This window comes from Lathyrus oleraceus, chromosome 3 (genome assembly GCF_024323335.1).
Source record: "Lathyrus oleraceus cultivar Zhongwan6 chromosome 3, CAAS_Psat_ZW6_1.0, whole genome shotgun sequence".
NCBI classification, from domain to species: Eukaryota; Viridiplantae; Streptophyta; class Magnoliopsida; order Fabales; family Fabaceae; genus Lathyrus; species Lathyrus oleraceus.
This window is the reverse complement of record NC_066581.1, coordinates 375,535,794-375,555,283: the sequence shown is the minus strand read 5'-3', so window position 1 is coordinate 375,555,283 and position 19,490 is coordinate 375,535,794. Positions and strand designations below refer to the sequence as shown.

The following is a 19,490-nucleotide window of genomic DNA, read 5'->3' as shown; positions in this document are numbered from 1 at the left end:
TAAAGTGATGAACATGCTAATAGATTGATGGATATGATATTGAATTGATAATTTCTAATTTGTAATATGTGTGGATTATTCTGTTTAGATGTTATAATGTTACTGGGTGTGAAATTATGGGATCGAGGGTTTTTACGGAATCTAAGTTGAAGGTTCAAAAGGTTTCCAATGGTGAAAAATGGATTTATGGGCTGTTTTTCGTGCATGTAACCGGTTACGCACTGAGTGTAATAGATTATCATTGTATGGGTGAGAAATTGTAGAATTAAAAATATCATAGCTTGAGTTTCGTGACTCCGTTTAAGGCACGATTTAAAGTGTTGGAAAGCTAACCCGTAGGACTACCTCATGGTAATGTCTAAATAGGTTTAATTGCTTATGTGGTCTTGCATATAATGATTTACTCATGATAATGCAAAGTTGGTTGTTTTCGAATCAATTTTTTGACAGAGTTTTGTTTTAGTGAATGTTTAGTACTGTTAGGTATTGATTAGAATTGTTTGGAACTGTTAGATGTTAAGTTATGAGTTGTTGATTACTTTACATGGGTTTTTTAATAATTAATTTTTGGTTTCATGGTGAATGGCCATGAAAGGGTGAATTATTGAGATGCGTTGTGTATTGTTCAGTTTACCGAGTCATTTCTGTGTGCAACTGATGTTTTGCCGCTGCTTTGGTGTATTTGATGAATTTAATTAATTAAGGTGAATTATTATTATGATGAAATAATAATTGAATTAATTTGCATGATTATAAGTGGTGAATTATTATTATGTTTATGAGTTGTGATGTTGCAAATATAATCATGTGTTGTGAATGTAATTATAATTATTTGTGTTAAGGTGGATAGTTGAGAAGTTAGGACAACTGTGAATGCTGTATTGCACATTATTTATGGTTAGAAGTGGGACCATAAGTGTTGTTGTAGGTGCATTACTGTGTATGCCATGAATCATATTGTGCCAGTGTGTTGAAAGAGGCGAATCAAGGGTTCAAAAGTGGAGATCAGTTACCATCCAGGGTTCAGAAGTGGAGACTTGGAGTTCAGAAGTGGGGACTCAGTTCGAATGAGGAACCATTGTTGAGTGGACGACATCAATAACAAATCTCTAATGTCCAAATTGGTACCACATGCATAAAGTCGAGTTGTGAGTCACATTGTATACATAAAGGCTACGTGAATTGAATTTTTGTATTGTTTTGTAAATTGAATGTACGTTGTTGATTGTATGATTTAAGCTACCCTTGTATTCTTTTACACCGTTAATATATTTGAGCGTATTATCACCCCTTTGTTGTTTGTTTTGTGTTGTTCTGTACAATGTTGGACAAATACTCCAGAGGAGTAAGTGCTACTATGAGTTTGGAGAGGAATATGAAGCTCAATTTGTTTTTTGAATTATTTTATATCATTAAATTTAAACTATTGTTCTGATATGTAACATCGGGAAATGAGTCGTTTAAATTATTTTGAGTTAATGGTTGAATTTTGTTAATTTCGTTAAGTACTTCGTTTGAAGAGATATTAGATGTTTATGTTAATTATGTTTGAGTAACATCCTAAAATGTTGATTTTATTCTTTAATTAAGAGTCGGAGTTTTAAGATGTTATAATGGACACCTTTAGTAGCAACCAGCCCTGTAACAAACAAAGTAAAAATCATTTGATATTTTCAACGTATCAATAATAAATAAAATCGAATAGGAGTAAGATCTAATGGATATGAAAAATAAAAGGAAAAATTATAACATTTCTAATGTGTATATATCCTATGATGATAACACTAACAAGATCATAAACAATCATGACTAGAGATACACCAACCAACAAAACAACTCGAAAAAAAAGGACAAAAAATATTAGTAAAAGCAGAAAGGATGAAAATATCAACATTAAAGATAAAGGAAAACAATAAGATGCATGATTTACTTGAGATATCTTGCTCCAATACATTTGATCACATTTAGAATGAGTCCAAACTCAAGACAAATAATCACACCCAGAAGGAAACCAAACTCAAAACGAACAATGAGATCAATACTTGAAACCTTCGTATCCTGGATGGATCAAATGTAACATCACACATGTTTGGACCCCGATGACAAATGAGGTTTAAGAGACATTTTTAGAAACAAAAATTTTAATTTTTTTTAAAATGAATTATTAAATAAAGAAAAAATGATATTTTATAATTAAGTGAGAGTTAAATAATCAACTCTAAGAGTATCATATTGTTCACCAAAATAAAATTGACTTTCTTAATTCATGGAAATGATTTATAGCTGTTGAATGAACTTTTGAGAAAAAGTTAAAATTTATTTTAGAGGTTGCATTTGTGGAATTTTGGTAAAAAACTAAAATGAGTATCTAATATACAAAATCATATTCTAAAAAAATAAATAAATTTGTGGCAAAACCTATGCATCCTTGGATGCCACTACTTGTCTTGTTTCTATCCACACGTTTCTTAACTACGTTTCAACTTTTTTAGATGGAAACACATTCTCAACACGCTCTCGCTTTGTAGATGGAGAAGAAACTCATGCGTGCTGTTCAGTACAATGCCTATGGTGGAGGATCCAATGCCTTAAAGGTTCTTCAACTTCATCTTATTCTCTCATATCTTCATTTCTCTTTTAATTTATGATCTTGTGAGTTTAGTAACAAACGTTGTTTGTATATAATTTTGAGTCTTTGTAGCATGTTGAAGTTCCGATACCGAGTCCTAGTAAAGATGAGGTTTTGATAAAATTGGAAGCAGCTAGCATAAACCCATTTGATTGGAAAGTACAGAAACGCATGCTGTGGCCTATTTTGCCTCCCAAATTCCCATATATACCTTGTAACTTCCTTTCCAAATCTTTTATTCAATTACATACTACAAAATAGTTTACAACTTGAGCTTAACCGAATCATTCAAAGTTTAGATATATCTTTGTTTATTCCAAATCTTTGAAGAGCAAAGATGCTGCATTCTCTTATAGGTACTGATATAGCAGGAGAAGTCATGGAGGTTGGAAAAGGTGTTAAAAAGTTCAAAGCCGGTGACAAAGTTGTAGGCTTCGTCAGCCCCTTTGTAAGTTGTTATCCTACTATTCACCTCATTTCATCTTTGAAGCACGGATACTGGAAACACGGCACCAATACTCACATGTTGACACCGATAATAATTTGAATAAATTAATTAATTAAACGTCTGTGTCAGTTTTGGACTCAGACACATACACACAGATGTCTGTGATACAAAACATTTCATTCATGAATTGTTTCTTTGATATATTCAATGGTTTTTAGTATCAACACTTACATAGCTTAAGTCCTATATAAGCAAGCTTCACATCAAATATAAAATTTATTGAGTCATGAAATTCTATTATGGTAGAGTGGTGGAGGACTAGCTGAGTTTGCTATTGTTAAGGAGTGTCTCACAGCTTCAAGACCACCAGAAATCACAGCATCCGAATGCGCCGGCTTACCTGTTGCAGGTCTAACAGCTCTCCAAGCACTTTCCCAATCAATAGGAATCAAACTCGATGGAAGCGGTGAACGGAAAAACATTTTGGTCACTGCTGCATCAGGGGGTGTAGGCCACTATGCAGTTCAATTAGCCAAACTAGGCAACACTCATGTGACGGCCACCTGCGGCGCTCGAAACATCGAATTTGTCAAAAGCTTAGGTGCTGATGAGGTGATTGATTATAAGACATCTGATGGTGCTGCATTAAAGAGTCCATCTGGTAAGAAATATGATGCAGTGATTCATTGTGCAGTAGGAGTTCCATGGTCAACTTTTGAGCCTAACTTGAGCACGAATGGTAAGGTTGTAGACATAACTCCTAGCTCTAGTTCTATGATGACATTTGCACTTAAGAAACTTACCTTCTCTAGAAAACAACTTGTGCCATTGCTTTTGGTTCCAAAGGGTAAGGATCTTCAATATCTTGTTGATTTGGTTAAGCAAGGAAAACTTAGAACAGTTATTGACTCAAAATATCCTATAACAAAAGCTGAAGATGGTTGGGCTAAGAGTATTGATGGCCATGCAACTGGGAAGATCATTTTTGAGTTCTAAATATGCATTATATTGCTTTGTAGTATATGTATATATATACACTAGTTACATTATATGAATTGATAGAGTAATATTATTATTATTATTCTTGTTATTATTATTATTATTGATTGATCAATAAGTGGTAATAACCATTAGAATTTACACATACAAGTCTGAATATTAGGATTCAAATTCTCCTAATAATACGTTAAATATGTAATTCTTTGTGTCGAAGTCGAAATAGTGTGTCTGTATTTGACGGATTTCAAAATGTGTTTGTGTCGAAAAAAGTCTGTATTTGTTATATTTGACAGAAAGACAAATATAGTCTGTCAAAGCATGCAGTCGAAACATGTAGTTGTCGAAGGAGTCGACGAGTCGAAATAGATTAATTTAGTTTAGTTTTAGTTGAGTTAGTTATTTTGTGATTATTTGGAGTGTAAATAATCTCATATATAAATAGAGAGGATCTCTATTTTATTTGTAACTGAGTGAGAATAAGTTTTGCATTGTGTAGATTCTGAAATCACAATTGTGATTAATATATATTATTAAACATTTAGAGTGCAGTTTGCACAACAATATACATTCATCTTCTTCTTCTAGAACTTCTTTTTTCTCTAACTTTCAATTGTGTTCTTTCTTCTTTCAATTCCTTGTGCGTAGAATCATCTTGCAACCAAGGAGTGTTTGTTTCACCTGAGTAAATGGTGAATAATAAGAAGTGTGATCAATCGAAAAAATTGATTATTGTTCATAAAGATTGATTCAAAATGCATCACACAATCACATGCCCTCTCACGTTCGTTTTTTCCAAATTGGAGTAACAAACTTTGTGGCATGAACTGACTTTTCTACCCTCGCCTACAACCTCTATAAAACTCACTCTCACTCTCTAAACCTAAAAAAGGAGACGTTGGAAAAGAGCAAGTAGATGTGAAACTTCTCCATCTCTCATTAATTTTTTTCTCTCCATTTGAAGCTTCCTCTTGAGCATTTATTTTGCTCATCTTTGTTCATCATCTTCCTCAGATCCTATTCTTATTCTTTCTCAAAGAATCAAAGGTGAAGTGGACACTCTCCACTAGGTAAACACTCTTCACTTCATCCTTCTTCATGCTTAGCTATTAATCATGTTTAGGCTTATGCATCTGCATCTTGAAGATCTACTAATGAGTAGATCATGGAGCTAGGCTCAAACTTTTGTTTACAATCTTGAATGAATGATGCTTAACATGTTTGAACATGTATATTCTTGCTTACTTTTCTCCATGATCCATTATTCATTTGTGAAAACTAAGGGCACCATGTTGTTCTACTAAATGAGTACTACGAGTTTGATTCAAATTTTGTTTGATTTGGTGAAAAGATGAGAGAGAAATCTGAGAGAGATGTATGCATGATGGGGTTGGGTTTAGGGCTTGTTTTTGTTTTTTATGCAAGGCTGAAGGTTGAAGACGGAGAGGTGGCGAGACTTGATTGGCCGTTGGTTGTTTTTGTCTTCTTGTGTTTTAAAACCATGTGACCGATTGATATTATGTACCACATAAAACATGACATCCTCTCATTTGTTTCATTTTTTTTTGTTTTCTGTTGGTCTTTGGACTAGGCCGCGTGCTATTTGCTTTCTCCACCCCCCGTTCTGGCCCATTATCACTTTAATATATCTTCTTTGATTCAAATTACTAGTACGTACCCTCCTGTTTCTTTTCATTAGTATTTATTTCTTTTTCTTTTTAATTTTTATTTAGATATTTCTTTTTATCCAAAAATTCCAAAAAAATCATGAATGATCTTTTACATGTTATTTAATTTTCCATATTTTTTAATTTCATTTTTGATTTATTTTAATATTTATTTTTGTTTTTTATAATCAAATATGCTTAATTAACGTAGTTTTGAATGTTAGAGTTTAATTCTTGATCTTCCCTTTTTGATTTTGATCCAAATTTTTGTACACATGTAGACACATGTATATAGGTCATTTGAGCACTCATTTGTTTTTTTTGGTTATCAATTTTGAATCATACTTGAACCTATTTTTGAAGATTGTTTTGTGTGATCATTTGTTTGTGCATTGCTTAAATGTTTGGATTGTTTGAACATCTTTTGCACATGTTTTTAAGCACATGTTTTTAGCACATTTTTAGGACACATTGAGCTCCTGACTTCACCCTTCTATTTCTGATTTTTCATAATTTTCCCATGCTTTTAACTATTTTTCTTGAATTATTCAAAGTATGCTTGTTTCTTATGACACTATTGTACATAGATGTTTGTTTTGGTATGCACTTGTGCAACCATTTGGGATCTCTTTCCCATTCTTTCTTGACCTCTTCATCATCATTTAGGAGTCCTAGATTCACTCATGTGGACCATTTTAGGTACCTCCAATTGATGCTTCTTTGTTTATTTGTTTTGAGTGCTATTTTGCTTGCTTTTGAGACCATAGTTTTGATTTTGTCTTGTGCATTCCAACTTGAGTACTATGGGTTCAAATGGATTTGATTTTTCTTGTTTTTCCTTCTGACTTCCTTGGTCTTGGTATCTTTATATTTTGCTCTTATGATTCTTTGAATGGTATTCCATTACCACTTCATCATGGTGACACATTAGGAACCAAGTTCTTCTTCTCTTGACCTAGTTTTGAGTCTAGTGGATGGTGAAGCTCTTAGGAGCTTGGGATCCATCTTTGTGTAGTGTGATATTGTTCCTATTTCATTTCGTTATGTCTTAACTTCATTTTACATTACACATTTACTTTGATTGGACAAAAGACTCCTTATTTGGATGATGTCCACCTTTTTGACTTGCTAGTTGTGCATGAACTTTGAGTTTGTTTGCTTGTTGATACCTCTTGAAGTTTGGTGGTTGTATTTTATGATTTTAAGAAGACTTTACTATTGTACCATGACCTATAAGAACCCCTTTTTTGATCTTTGTTTATCTTGTTGAATTTTGATAAAGGATTCATTTCCTAGGATGATATCTTTACTTGTTTACCAAGTTACTTGACTTTGATTTGTGTGTGAGGTTTTGATGACTTATCTTATTGCTCTTGAATCTCATCTTGAGCTAACTTATTGCACAAGTCACACATCCCTTGATGTCATGTGTGTGCCTTCATTGTTTGATTACTTCTTGCTTATTGTGTGATTGTTTGTCTATCTTTTGGCCTATCTTTGACCATAGTTTGTATGATTCATTCATGATGCTTGAGTGACTTGTATGTTGAGTTTAATATGTTATCTACTTATGACTTATGTGGTTTTATGGCATTTTTTCCCATAATCCTACTTCATATATACTTGCTTGAAGTTCATTTGCCTTTAGGAGCATGACTAGGGTTTGATTTTGATCATTACTTGTCTAAATCTTTGAGTGTGCTTTGATATGATGCCTTTGTGATGTCTTGAGTTTCTTATGTGTATTGACACCTTGTCTAAGATTCTGATATCATTAATTCTTTATGTATTTTTCCTTGTCTAATTGCTCACACACTTATGTTCACTTCCCTTTACAACTTTGAATGATGCTTGTGTACTTTGGTGCTTGCACTATGGATTCAATGCCTATTTTAACTTCTTCTTGATCTTGAGACTTTTGTTAATTGAATAACATGTCTATGTTTGTCTCTTCCTTCTTCCATAAATCATTTCTCTTTACTTTTTTTTCTTTTTAGCATTGCATGAGGACTTATGTCCATGTATGGTTATGTGGCTGCCTTTCCTTGAAAGATTTGGTTGAGAATCTTTCTCAAGTATGCTTAGATGATGATGAAAGGTCCTTGATGTGTTTTCTACTGTCTTGTATGACTCCTCATCTCTTACCCTTCACTTAATTCTTCTCATGCCGTGTTTGTTTAGATGTTGGACACATTAGGACCATTGCTTGCTAGTATGCCTATTTGTGTGCTTTAGTTGAAACCTTGGATGCTTAAACCATGTATGCATGACCTTTAGCTAGACAATATGTCTTTGTGTTTATTTTGGTGTGATGTTGCTGCCCATTTTGGTTTAATAACTTGTTGCTTGCTTTAGTTGTATTCACAACTTGTTTGAGCTTTATCTCCCTCTTTCATGACTAGTTTGATTGAGTAGTTGCTATTTGCTAACATGTGACCTTTTGGTGATAACTTGTGATGTCTTAAAGCATGTTTAGACTTAAGAATTCACCTTCTATCTCTTACTTGCTTGCTTTGCTTTCATCTTCTCTTCCATGACTTGATATGGATTGTTTCAATTTTTCTTCCGTGACTTGATATGAATTGTCATTGATATTATCTTTCTCCATGACTCGATATGGATTACTAGTACTTTCTTGACTTCCATGACTTGAAATGGATTACTTTATCTTTTCCATGACTTGATATGGATTGTTTTTTTCTTTTTCCATGACTTGATATGGATTACGTTTACTTTACTTTTTCTTCCATGACTTGATATGGATTATTTTATATGTGCTTCCATGACTTGATATGGTATTGCTTTCCTATTTTTCTATGACTTGATATGGACTGTCATCTTCTTCTATCTCTTTTCCTTGTGTGGATAACATGTTCCCCATAGGATTTCTTTGGTTCATTCTTGGTTAAAATTAAACTAAAGTGGATCTTAGGTTTGTTAACCAAGAATGACAACATTAGGTAGTCCCTTTGATCCTTAATCATAGGTCAATCTTTGCATTCTAAATTAGGTAGATGTTTCCCTTTTATCCTAACTTTAGGACTACTATTGCATGCCAACATTAAGGTTCTCTTTAGAATTCCCTTATATTTTCCATTCTTTTTTGCAATTATTCTAAAAAAACCCCATTTCTCAATCAAAATCCAAAAATATTCTAATACTACTTGAACTCTTTCAACAATAAGAGAGAAGTACTCAGATACCTCCTGCTTTGGGTGGATCATTTGATGTATTCTCTCAACAAAGCACTCAACCAATCAAACTTCTTTTTCCACTTGGCTTTTCTTATGAAAATTTTCAATAAGGGTGATTACCCATAAAAGAATATCAATAAACTATTTTTTTAGAAGAACTACGATGCTCTGATTCTTTCGGGATACATAGGCATTGGGTTGCAAAGCCTAAGCGAGCGCAATAATAAAAAGCTTTCTTTTTTGTTGTTTGTAAATAATTCAATCTTTCTGCATGCATTCCCTTTTAGTTTGTAAGCTTTAGAATAAACACACCCTTTTGATTAGAACAACAAGAGTGGATCCTGTAGAGTACTACAAACGTGAGGGGTGCTAATACCTTTCCCTCGCGTGATCGACTCTCTTACCCATCTCTTGGTTGCGAGACCATTAGATTCATCCTTTCTTAGGTTTACTTGGTGTTTCCTTTCCCTTCTCTTGGGATAAATAACATTGATGGCGACTCTGTTTTGTGTGCGTGTTTTTTCAAGATGCGACATTATCATCTTCAACCCCAGAGTTGAGAGGTCATTTTATACCCAACCTCAAAGTTGATGTCAGTTCTTACCCCAACCTCAGAGTTGTTGACAATATTTTTATACCCAACCTCAGAATTGATGTCCATCTTTCTCTAACCTCAATGTTGGCGACAATCATATATACCCCGCCTTAAAGTTGTTGCCCTTTTCTTATCTCCAGCCTCAGAGTTGTTGTATATTTCTTATTTCCAGCCTTAGAGTTGTTGCCCCTTACTTATTTCCAACCTCAGAGTTGTTGTGTGTTTCTCATTCCCAACCTTAGAGTTGATGTCAATATTTCCTATTTCCATCCTCAAAGTTATTTCCCTTTCCTTACCCCAACCTCAGAGTTGGTTCCCCCCTTTCCAGCCTCAGAGTTGTTGTCCCTCTCTTATTTCGAGCCTCAGAGTTATTATCTCATTTCTAACCGTAGAGTTATTGTCTCTTTTTTTTTCTTTCCAACCTTAGAGTTATTGTATATTTCTCAGCCTCAACGTTAATGTCATCTAGCTCTATCCTCAACCTCAGTGTTGATGTCTATCGTCCTTACTATCAACCTTAGAGTTGTTATCTCTTAGCTACAACCTCAGAGTTGATATGATTTTGCGCATCCAACCCCCGAGTTGATGCTTATCGTTTTAATCTCAACCTCAAGGTTGATAATTTGTTTTTCCCATCCTCGGAATTGTTGTTTATCATTCTTCATTCCAACCTCAGAGTTAGTGTCCATCGTCTTTTCCCAACCTCAGAGTTGATGTTTACCGTTTTACTCCCGACCTCATAGTTGATGTCCATAATCTTTTCCCAACCTCAGAGTTGACATTTACCATTTTACTTCTAACCACGGAGTTGATGTCCATCATCTTTTCTCAATCTCAGAGTTGACGTTTACCGTTTTACTTCCAACCTTAGAGTTGATGTCTAGCCTCAGATTTGAATGTCTACCTTTTTCCAACTTCGGAGTTAGTGTATATTTTCTTACCCTCCAACCTCAGAGTTGAATGTATACCTTTTTACAACTTCAGAGTTTGTGTATCTTTTCTTATCACAAGCCTCAGAGTTGAATGTCTAACTTTTTTCCAACTCCAGAGTTGTTGTCTATCTTTTTCTATCTTCCAACCCCAGAGCTATGTCTATAAATTCAACCTCAGGGTTGACGCCTACCATTTTGTTCCTAACCTCAGAGTTGACTTCTATCTTGTTGTACCCAACCTCAAAGTTGATATTGTCTTGCCCCCAACCTCAGAGTTGACGTCGATCACTTGTGTCTCCAACCTTAGAGTTGATGCCTACCTTTTCTCTATCCAACCTCAGAGTTGATGTATGTCTTCTTTATGTCCAACCTCAGAGTTGATACCTATCTTTTATTCCCAACCCCAGAGTTGATGCCCACCTTTTAATATCAACCTCAAAGTTGATAATCAGTTTATTTCCAGCCTCAGAGTTGTTGTCTATCCGACGCCTAGCCTCAGAGTTGTTATCTATCCGACGCCTAGCCTCAGAGTTGTTGCCTACTTTTTCTCCCTCCAACCTCAGAGTTGACATTATTTTGCGTTTCCAACCTCAGAGTTGACACCTATCCTTTTTTCCAATCTCAGAGTTGACACATATCCTTTTTCCAACCTCAGAGTTGATGTTGTTAGAACAAGATTTTGATTCTACAATATATCTCTAAGTTTTGATGATAACAAAGAATGAAACAATTTGATGCCCTAACAATTTTTATTAAGTGTGCAGGATTCTAAGTTAAAATGACTCTGATAATTTATCTTCTGATCATCAAGATACGAATATCTGGCATCTGAAGTAGTCCAGAAACGTTGACCTAGTACAAAGAGAAATCAGATCTGATTCTGAATAGAATACATCTAAGGAGCAATCATCTGAAGAATCTAACTCTGAAGTTCAAGATCTAATTCTGAAGACTCTACAAGAGATATCTGAAGACTCTGATCATGCTCACTCTAACACATGCTAAACACGCCATCAGATATCACCTGATCAAAAACTTACGCTGGAAGTATTCAAAGTGTAGTACAATTCCTTTTAAGGAAACAATGGATTACACTCCAAGACTTCTATGGAAAGAACAAGAAATTTACTACCTTTAACTCCCACATCTGGCACGAAATATCTATTAATTTCCCCCGAACGGTATCATCTCAAGTGCTATATAAAGGACTCCTTACAACTTGCTGCACATATAACTTTGACACAACAACATTCTCATACTCGAATTCACCATCATTGTTGTAAGAAATAGGTTCCATACTGTCGCAACCTGAAAAATACAGTGTGTGAAAAAACAACCGGCGAAAGAAAATGACAGAAGAGTCGCCACCGTGCGTTATTTATCCCAAAGGAGGAAAAGGAAACACTCGAAGTAAACCTGAAAAGAGGAAAGGAAAAGACAAGGTCTCGCAACCAAATCTTGGGTTCGGGAGTCGGTTATGCGAAGGGAAGGTATTAGCACCCCTACGCATCCGTAGTACTCTACGGGATCCACTTTTGTAGTTCTTGTCTAAAGGGTGTGAGTTTATCTTGTGCTGTTTACTAAAAAAGGGGTTAAATGAAAATGACTCGCGCGGATGTCGCATCCACTACATACGTATCTCATCTGAATATGAGAATCAGAGTCTTCGTAGCTCGGCTGACCTATGGGTTGGGGGATGTGTGCTCGCTAAGACATCGCATCTTATGCCTACGTATCTCATCTGGAATGAGAATCAGAGCAAGTCGTAGTTCGGCTAACTACGGGGTTATGGATTGGGTTTTGAACGAACGACGTTACTACGCAATCTACCAGATGCTCGACCTTTGGAGACTTACTCGCCTGTAGTAGAAGGAGTAAACGTTTTAGGAGAAGAAAAATCAATGAAGGGTTAGGGTTTGGGATGCTCATGCAAAAAGGCAGTCCTTGACGAAGGAACCTGCATAAAGTAAACACACAAAACAATGCCTCCTATCGAGGTCTTCCAGCTAAGAAAGCGGTAAAATGCGGGAAAAATATAAAAGTACCACACGGATGAAGATCTGAGGTAACAACAATTAAAGGAACGATAAACCCTGAGATCCTTCCAAGCTAACATCATCAAAGAAAGTGGGTCAGCACAGGTAATCGGAATGAACCTCCCGGGAGTATCCCACAAATAAAGTGGAACACCGGGCAAACCATCTCTGCAAGAGTCATATGAGCCTTCACAAAACAAAACTCAACAAACAGGTTAGAGAAACAAAATAGGGTAATCAAGAGTTGCCCACAAATCAAAATGTAACCACATGAATCATGCCCTTTCAATTCACAAAAAGCTCACAAAAAGCAACCAAGGGTAGGAGGCATAAACCTCTGGTCAAACACATGCATCAAAAGGGTATCAAATTCACCCATAATACCTCATACCCTCAGATGATTCAAATTAAGAGCATACAATTATGGGAATAAGGAAAACCTGATTGGATAGCTTGATTGAAATTGAGTTGCACCCGTGAGGTTTATAAAACAATCTTTAGGGTTTATGTGAGGCAGAGGTGATTCTGTGCAGTTGAGTTCCCTTCAGGGTTTGGAGGCTGCTCTGAGTTCTCTGTTAACTCTTCTCTCACTATCTTTTTCCCAGCCAAGGTAATAGGAATAGAATTGCCTTTTGTTTCACTGAAACTCTGAATTTATAACCTGATTTTTGTGGACCTGTGGGCTCAAATGAGAGAGGTCCAAGTCCAAGATTTTTTCTTTTATTTATTTATTTATTTATTATTATTATTATTATTATTATTATTATTATTATTATTTTCGTTTTTCGTTCTTTTTTTTTTTTGTTTTTTTTTTGTTTTTTTTTTCAAAACACGTGGGCTTCGCCTAGCAAGCATGACAGCTCATGAACAAACCTTTGCTCCTTCAAGATTAACGTTTTGACTGACGAATAGACCCCTGTTGGAAGTAACTCAAGTCCTTCCCTTGTGTTGACTGATCATCTAAATAGAGCCCACAAAGTGTCCTGGATGATGTTCAAGCTTCTTGGAGCTAATCCTGATTGCCATGATGACATGCAAATGCTAAATGACCTAAAAAATGAATGCATGCATGAGGTGTAAAGCGTATGCTTCCAGGAAAAATGAAGGGTAAATTTTGGGGTATTACAGCTGCCCCTATTCAATCAACTGGAGACTTGGAAAGAAGATAGCAACGACTTTCGTGCTTTCGAGGTATCAAGGGATTGAATACAATAAAAGCCCGAAAATTTGCACTGAAGTGAAGTGAAGTAACAATGCCTGTCAGAATCGGCAAAGAGGTGGTCTTGAAAGAAGAATTCGTCTGGTACGGTGAGAGTCAGTCTGAATACCGAAAAAGAATGTTAACCTGGATACCAAAATAAATGGTAACACAGAAATAACCATGGCCTGAATGCTGCTCATCAGTCTGAATATCGAAAATGACTTCGATCTGAACATTGGGAGATATGAAATTATTAATATCGATCTGAACACCGAGAGTCTGGCCTGAATGCCACAAGTTGCGTCGACCTAAATATCGGGAACTTCTTCGATCTGAACATCGGAAAACTGGCCTGAATACCGGAAACTTGGCCTGAATGCCACTTCGATCTGAATATCGGAAAATTGGCCTGAATGCCACTTCGGTCTGAATACCGGAAACTTGGCCTGAACGCCACAAGTTGCATCGACCTGAACGTCAGAAACTTCTTCGATCTGAACATCGGAAAACTGGCCTGAACGCCACAAGTTGCATCGACCTGAACGTCGGAAACTTCTTCGATCTGAACATCGGAAAACTGGCCTGAACGCCATAAGTTGCATCGACCTGAACGTCGGAAACTTCTTCGATCTGAACATCGGAAAACTGGCCTGAACGCCACAAGTTGCATCGACCTGAACGTCGGAAACTTCTTCGATCTGAACATCAGAAAACTGGCTTGAACGCCACTTCGGTCTGAATTCCGGAAAACTTCATGCTTGTCAGCATCGGCAGAAATAGGGAACGATAATAGAGGCGGCGCATGGGCCAATGACACTTGCTGGGGATAACAAAGGTAAGTCATGAACAATCTTCAGTCTGAGTACTGGAAACAACTTCTGGCTTATCACTTGGGATACCGAGAATGTTTTATGCTTACATGCGTATGTTTGAATTTTTCAATGGCGTAATGCTCCATGAAAATGGAAATGCTACGCGATTTGGGAGGATGCAATGCAATATGATTCTACATGCAGGGATGCGAAATGCTGGGTAGAATGCCAAGCTGAGGCAAGGGGATCTGCTGGGGAAATGATCACCATCTTCTGGACCCTGGCAAGGCTGCTGGAGATGCACAGCGCAAAGAATTCTGTGGGGAAATGACCCGCCACACGGTGTTCTAGCAATGACGAAATACCGAGATTCTGACTGGGGAGAGAACGACACTGAAAACCTGCTATTGGGGAAAGCGATAGTGGTTTTGGAAACCATGATCTGCGAGAGATGACTCAGCAGGGGAAGCAAACACCGATACGGTACCGAGGTTCCGCTTCAAGGAAAGAAACCATGGATCTGGCATTGGGATTATCGATCTGGCCTCGAACTCTGAGGAGCGGCCACTTCTGCTGGGAAGATACAGTCTGGCACTGTCAACTCCGCTGGGGGTATATAGTCTGACCCTGTCAACTCTACTGGGGAGTGTATAATCTGAAACCACCGCTTGGGGAGGGTACAGTGGTGAGAACCTGCTAGGGATTGAAGAATCCAACGCTCTGATCAGCTCTACAGGGATAAGATACCGAATTCGTCTGTTGGCGAAAAAAACATTCACGATCATCTGCAGGGGATTTTAAGGAAATGCCCCAAGGGTACCTGTTCTGAATAGACGATCTAAAGCACTTAAAATTTACAGCAATTTTAAATGTTTATTAAGCATGTACCTGTAAAGCTCTTATGTGTCATGATGCAATGTTTATCAAAAAATTCGGACGTCATTTTTGCAAACAAAACAGAAAAATGAAAATGAAAACAGAGATATACTGAATAACATGATTTTATTGATTGAATGGTCTCTGAATAGGCATTTACATCAGGAAGCAATCCCTGGAAAGAGGTAATCACACAACAGATAAAAACAGACGTTAATCTAATGGCAATGTGAAATGGATTTCTATTGGGTTCCAATTCTGCTATGTCTTGCTCGTCTTCAAGATCCTCCAGATGATCAGCTTTCTGAAAAGAGTGATTGGATTGTTTCTTATCCTTCAAAAGTTTCCAGTCATTGACACGAGATGAGATTCAGAACTACTTAGAACGCAGTCATTCGCTTAATCCCTAACTTTTGCCTGGATCGCCCTTTTCGGGTTTTCAATCCACCGGGATACCCATTTTTGCCTAAGTTGCCTTTTCAGGTTTTCAACTTACCGGGTGTATGATCTTTTCATTTTTAATCCCTAATTTTTGCCCGAACCTTTTCATTTTCTTGGTTCGTCGGGATGCCCATTTTTTGCCTGGACTATTCTTTTTACTGTCCAGCGGGTCTATTTTATGCGAAGTATTTTTTAACTGCGTCTGAGTTCACAGGGGAAGTGAAGTTTTCACCATCCATAGTTGCAAGCATTAAGGCCCCACCATCAAAAACCTTGGTGACAATATACGGTCCATCATAGTTAGGAGTCCACTTTCCCCTGTGATCTGTCTGAGGAGGAAGGATCCTTTTCAACACCAAATCTCCGACCTGGAAGCATCGAGGACGCACTTTCTGATTAAAGGCTCTCTTCATCCGACTTTGATACAACTGCCCATGACAAATGGCTTCCATTCGCTTCTCTTCGATAAGACTCAATTCATTGAACCTTGTCCGAATCCATTCAGCTTCGTCTAACTTGACATCCAACAGGACTCTTAGAGAAGGAATCTCCACTTCAACAGGTAGGACTGCTTCCATACCATACACAAGGGAGTAAGGGGTTGCCCCGGCTGATGTACGTACTGAAGTACGGTACCCATGCAAGGCGAAGGGTAGCATCTCATGCCAATCTCTGTAGGTAACGACCATCTTCTGCACAATCTTCTTTATGTTCTTATTTGCCGCCTCAACAACACCATTCATCTTAGGGCGGTAATGGGAAGAATTGTGATGCTGAATGTTGAAGTTCTGGCACAACTCCTTCATCATTTTGTTGTTGAGATTAGAACCATTATCAGTAATGATTCTTTCGGGAATCCCATAGCGACAAATGATTTCTTTCTTGATGAATCGGGCAACCACATGTCTGGTGACCTTCGCAAATGACGCTGCTTCGACCCACTTGGTGAAATAGTCAATGGCAACAAGGATGAAGCGATGCCCATTGGAAGCGGTCAGCTCAATCTTTCCAATCATATCAATGCCCCACATAGCGAAAGGCCACGGCGAAGACATCACATTCAAAGGATTCGGCGGCACATGCACCTTATCAGCATAAATCTGGCATTTATGGCACTTCCGAGCATATTTGAAACAATCGGATTCCATGGTCATCCAGTAATAACCCGCTCTCAACAATTTCTTAGCCATTGCATGTCCGCCGGCATGAGTACCGAAGGAGCCTTCATGAACTTCTTGCATTAACATGTCCGCTTCGTGTCTATCCACGCATCTGAGCAAAACCATGTCGAAGTTCCTCTTATACAGCACATCGTCTTTGTTCAAGAAGAAACTGCCTGCCAATATTCTCAAAGTCTTTCTATCATTGTTGGATGCCCCTGTAGGGTACTCTTGATTCTTCAGAAAGCACTTGATGTCGTGATACCAGGGCTTGTCACCAACTACCACTTCGGCAGCAAACACATACGCGGCCCTATCGAGGCGCATAACATCGATCATGGGAACATGATTCCACCGAATCACCTTGATCATGGAGGATAGAGCGGCAAGAGCATCTGCCATCTGATTCTCATCACGAGGTATATGATATAGCTTTACTGTTGTGAAGAAAGTCAACAGTCTCCTCGTGTAATCTCTGTAAGGGACCAGATTGGGATGGAGAGTATTCCAATCACCATTCACTTGATTGATTACCAGAGCTGAATCTCCGAAGATGTCCAAAGTCTTGATTCTCAAATCAATGGCTTGCTCAATACCCAAGATACAGGCTTCATACTCAGCTTCATTATTGGTGCACTCGAAAGTCAGACGAGCGGTGAAAGGCATGTGGGCACCTTTCGGAGTTGCAATGACAGCACCAATTCCACTTCCTCTGGCGTTGACGGCCCCATCAAACATTAAAGTCCACTTTTCGTCTGGATCAGGTCCCTCCTCAGCAACTGGCTCTTCACAGTCTTTCATCTTGAGGAACATGATGTCTTCATCTGGAAAATCAAACTTCATCGGCTCATAATCTTCAACCAGCTGTTGAGCAAGATAGTCTGACAGAATACTCCCCTTGATGGCTTTCTGGGAAGTATACTGGATGTCGTACTCTGTCAATACCATTTGCCAACGAGCAACTCTTCTGGTGAGAGCCGGCTTCTCAAATATATACTTGACCGGATCCATTTTGGAGATCAGTAAGGTTGTGTGAGACAGCATGTATTGTCTCAATCGCTTAGCAGCCCATGCAAGTGCACAACATGTTTTTTCAAGCATTGAGTATCTCGACTCGCAATCTGTGAATTTCTTACTCAGGTAGTAGATGGCATGCTCTTTCCTACCTGTCTCGTCGTGTTGACCGAGAACACAACCCATGGAATTGTCTAGTACTGTCAAATACATAATCAGCGGTCTCCCTGGGACCGGAGGCACAAAGATAGGAGGATTCTGCAAATACTCTTTTATCTTCTCGAACGCCCTTTGACAATCATCATTCCACCTGATAGCCTGATCTTTTCTCAATAATTTGAATATTGGCTCACACGTGGCTGTTAGGTGAGAGATGAACCTTGCAATGTAGTTCAACCTCCCTAAGAAACCACAGACTTGTTTCTCTGTTCTTGGCTCGGGCATTTCCTGTATCGCTTTCACTTTGGCCGGATCCACCTCAATCCCTTTTCCACTAACAACAAAACCCAGTAGTTTTCCAGATCTCACCCCAAAAGTACACTTGTTCGGATTAAGCCTCAGCTTGAATTTCCTCAAACGCTCAAACAGTTTCTGCAAATTCACCAAATGTTCTTCTTCTGTCTGAGATTTGGCAATCATATCATCAACATAAACCTCGATTTCATGATGAATCATATCATGGAACAAAGTCACCATCGCTCGTTGATATGTTGCTCCGACATTTTTTAGACCAAACGGCATCACCTTGTAGCAGAAGGTGCCCCATGGGGTTATGAAAGTTGTCTTCTCCATGTCTTCTGGTGCCATCTTAATTTGATTATAGCCAGAAAAGCCATCCATGAAGGAGAATACCGAGAACCGAGCTGTGTTATCCACCAAAACGTCAATGTGAGGTAAGGGGAAATCATCTTTAGGACTAGCCCTGTTCAGATCCCGGTAGTCAACACACATCCGTACCTTTCCATCCTTCTTAGGTACCGGAACGATATTTGCAACCCATGGCGGATAATTTGTGACTGCTAGAAACCCTGCATCCAACTGTTTTTGCACTTCTTCCTTTATCTTGACAACCATCTCTGGTCTTGTTCTTCTGAGCTTCTGCTTGACCGGAGGACAACCTTCTTTGAGCGGCAAGCGATGTACCACGATATCTGTGTCAAGCCCTGGCATGTCCTGATAAGACCAAGCGAAGATGTCAACATACTCTTGCAGCAATTCAATCAACCCCTTCTTCACATTGTCTTCCAAAGCAGCCCCTATCTTGATTTCTCTCTTGGCGTCCTCGGTGCCGAGATTAATCACTTCAACATACTCTTGATGCGGTTGAATGACCCTTTCCTCTTGTTTTAATAACCTGGTAATTTCTTCAGGGAGTTCACAGTCTTCATCACCATCTTCTTCAGCTTGAAAGACTGGATTTTCAAAGTCGAAGCGAGCCATAGCAGAACCGTTATCAATAGGATCCGGTGATGTGCATCTGCATGAGTGA

General features: G+C 38.0%; 1 protein-coding gene across 1 annotated transcript; it reads left to right on the top strand.

Annotated features, from left to right (window-relative positions):
- The first annotated feature begins 2,425 nt into the window (after nt 1-2,425).
- LOC127127799 (chloroplast envelope quinone oxidoreductase homolog) lies at nt 2,426-4,167 on the top strand. Its single transcript, XM_051057084.1, has 4 exons — nt 2,426-2,594; nt 2,702-2,843; nt 2,986-3,077; nt 3,384-4,167. The coding sequence occupies exons 1-4, from the start codon at nt 2,529-2,531 to the stop codon at nt 4,071-4,073; spliced, it is 990 nt and encodes a 329-aa protein (XP_050913041.1). The 5' UTR covers nt 2,426-2,528; the 3' UTR covers nt 4,074-4,167.
- Nucleotides 4,168-19,490: the final 15,323 nt, after the last annotated feature.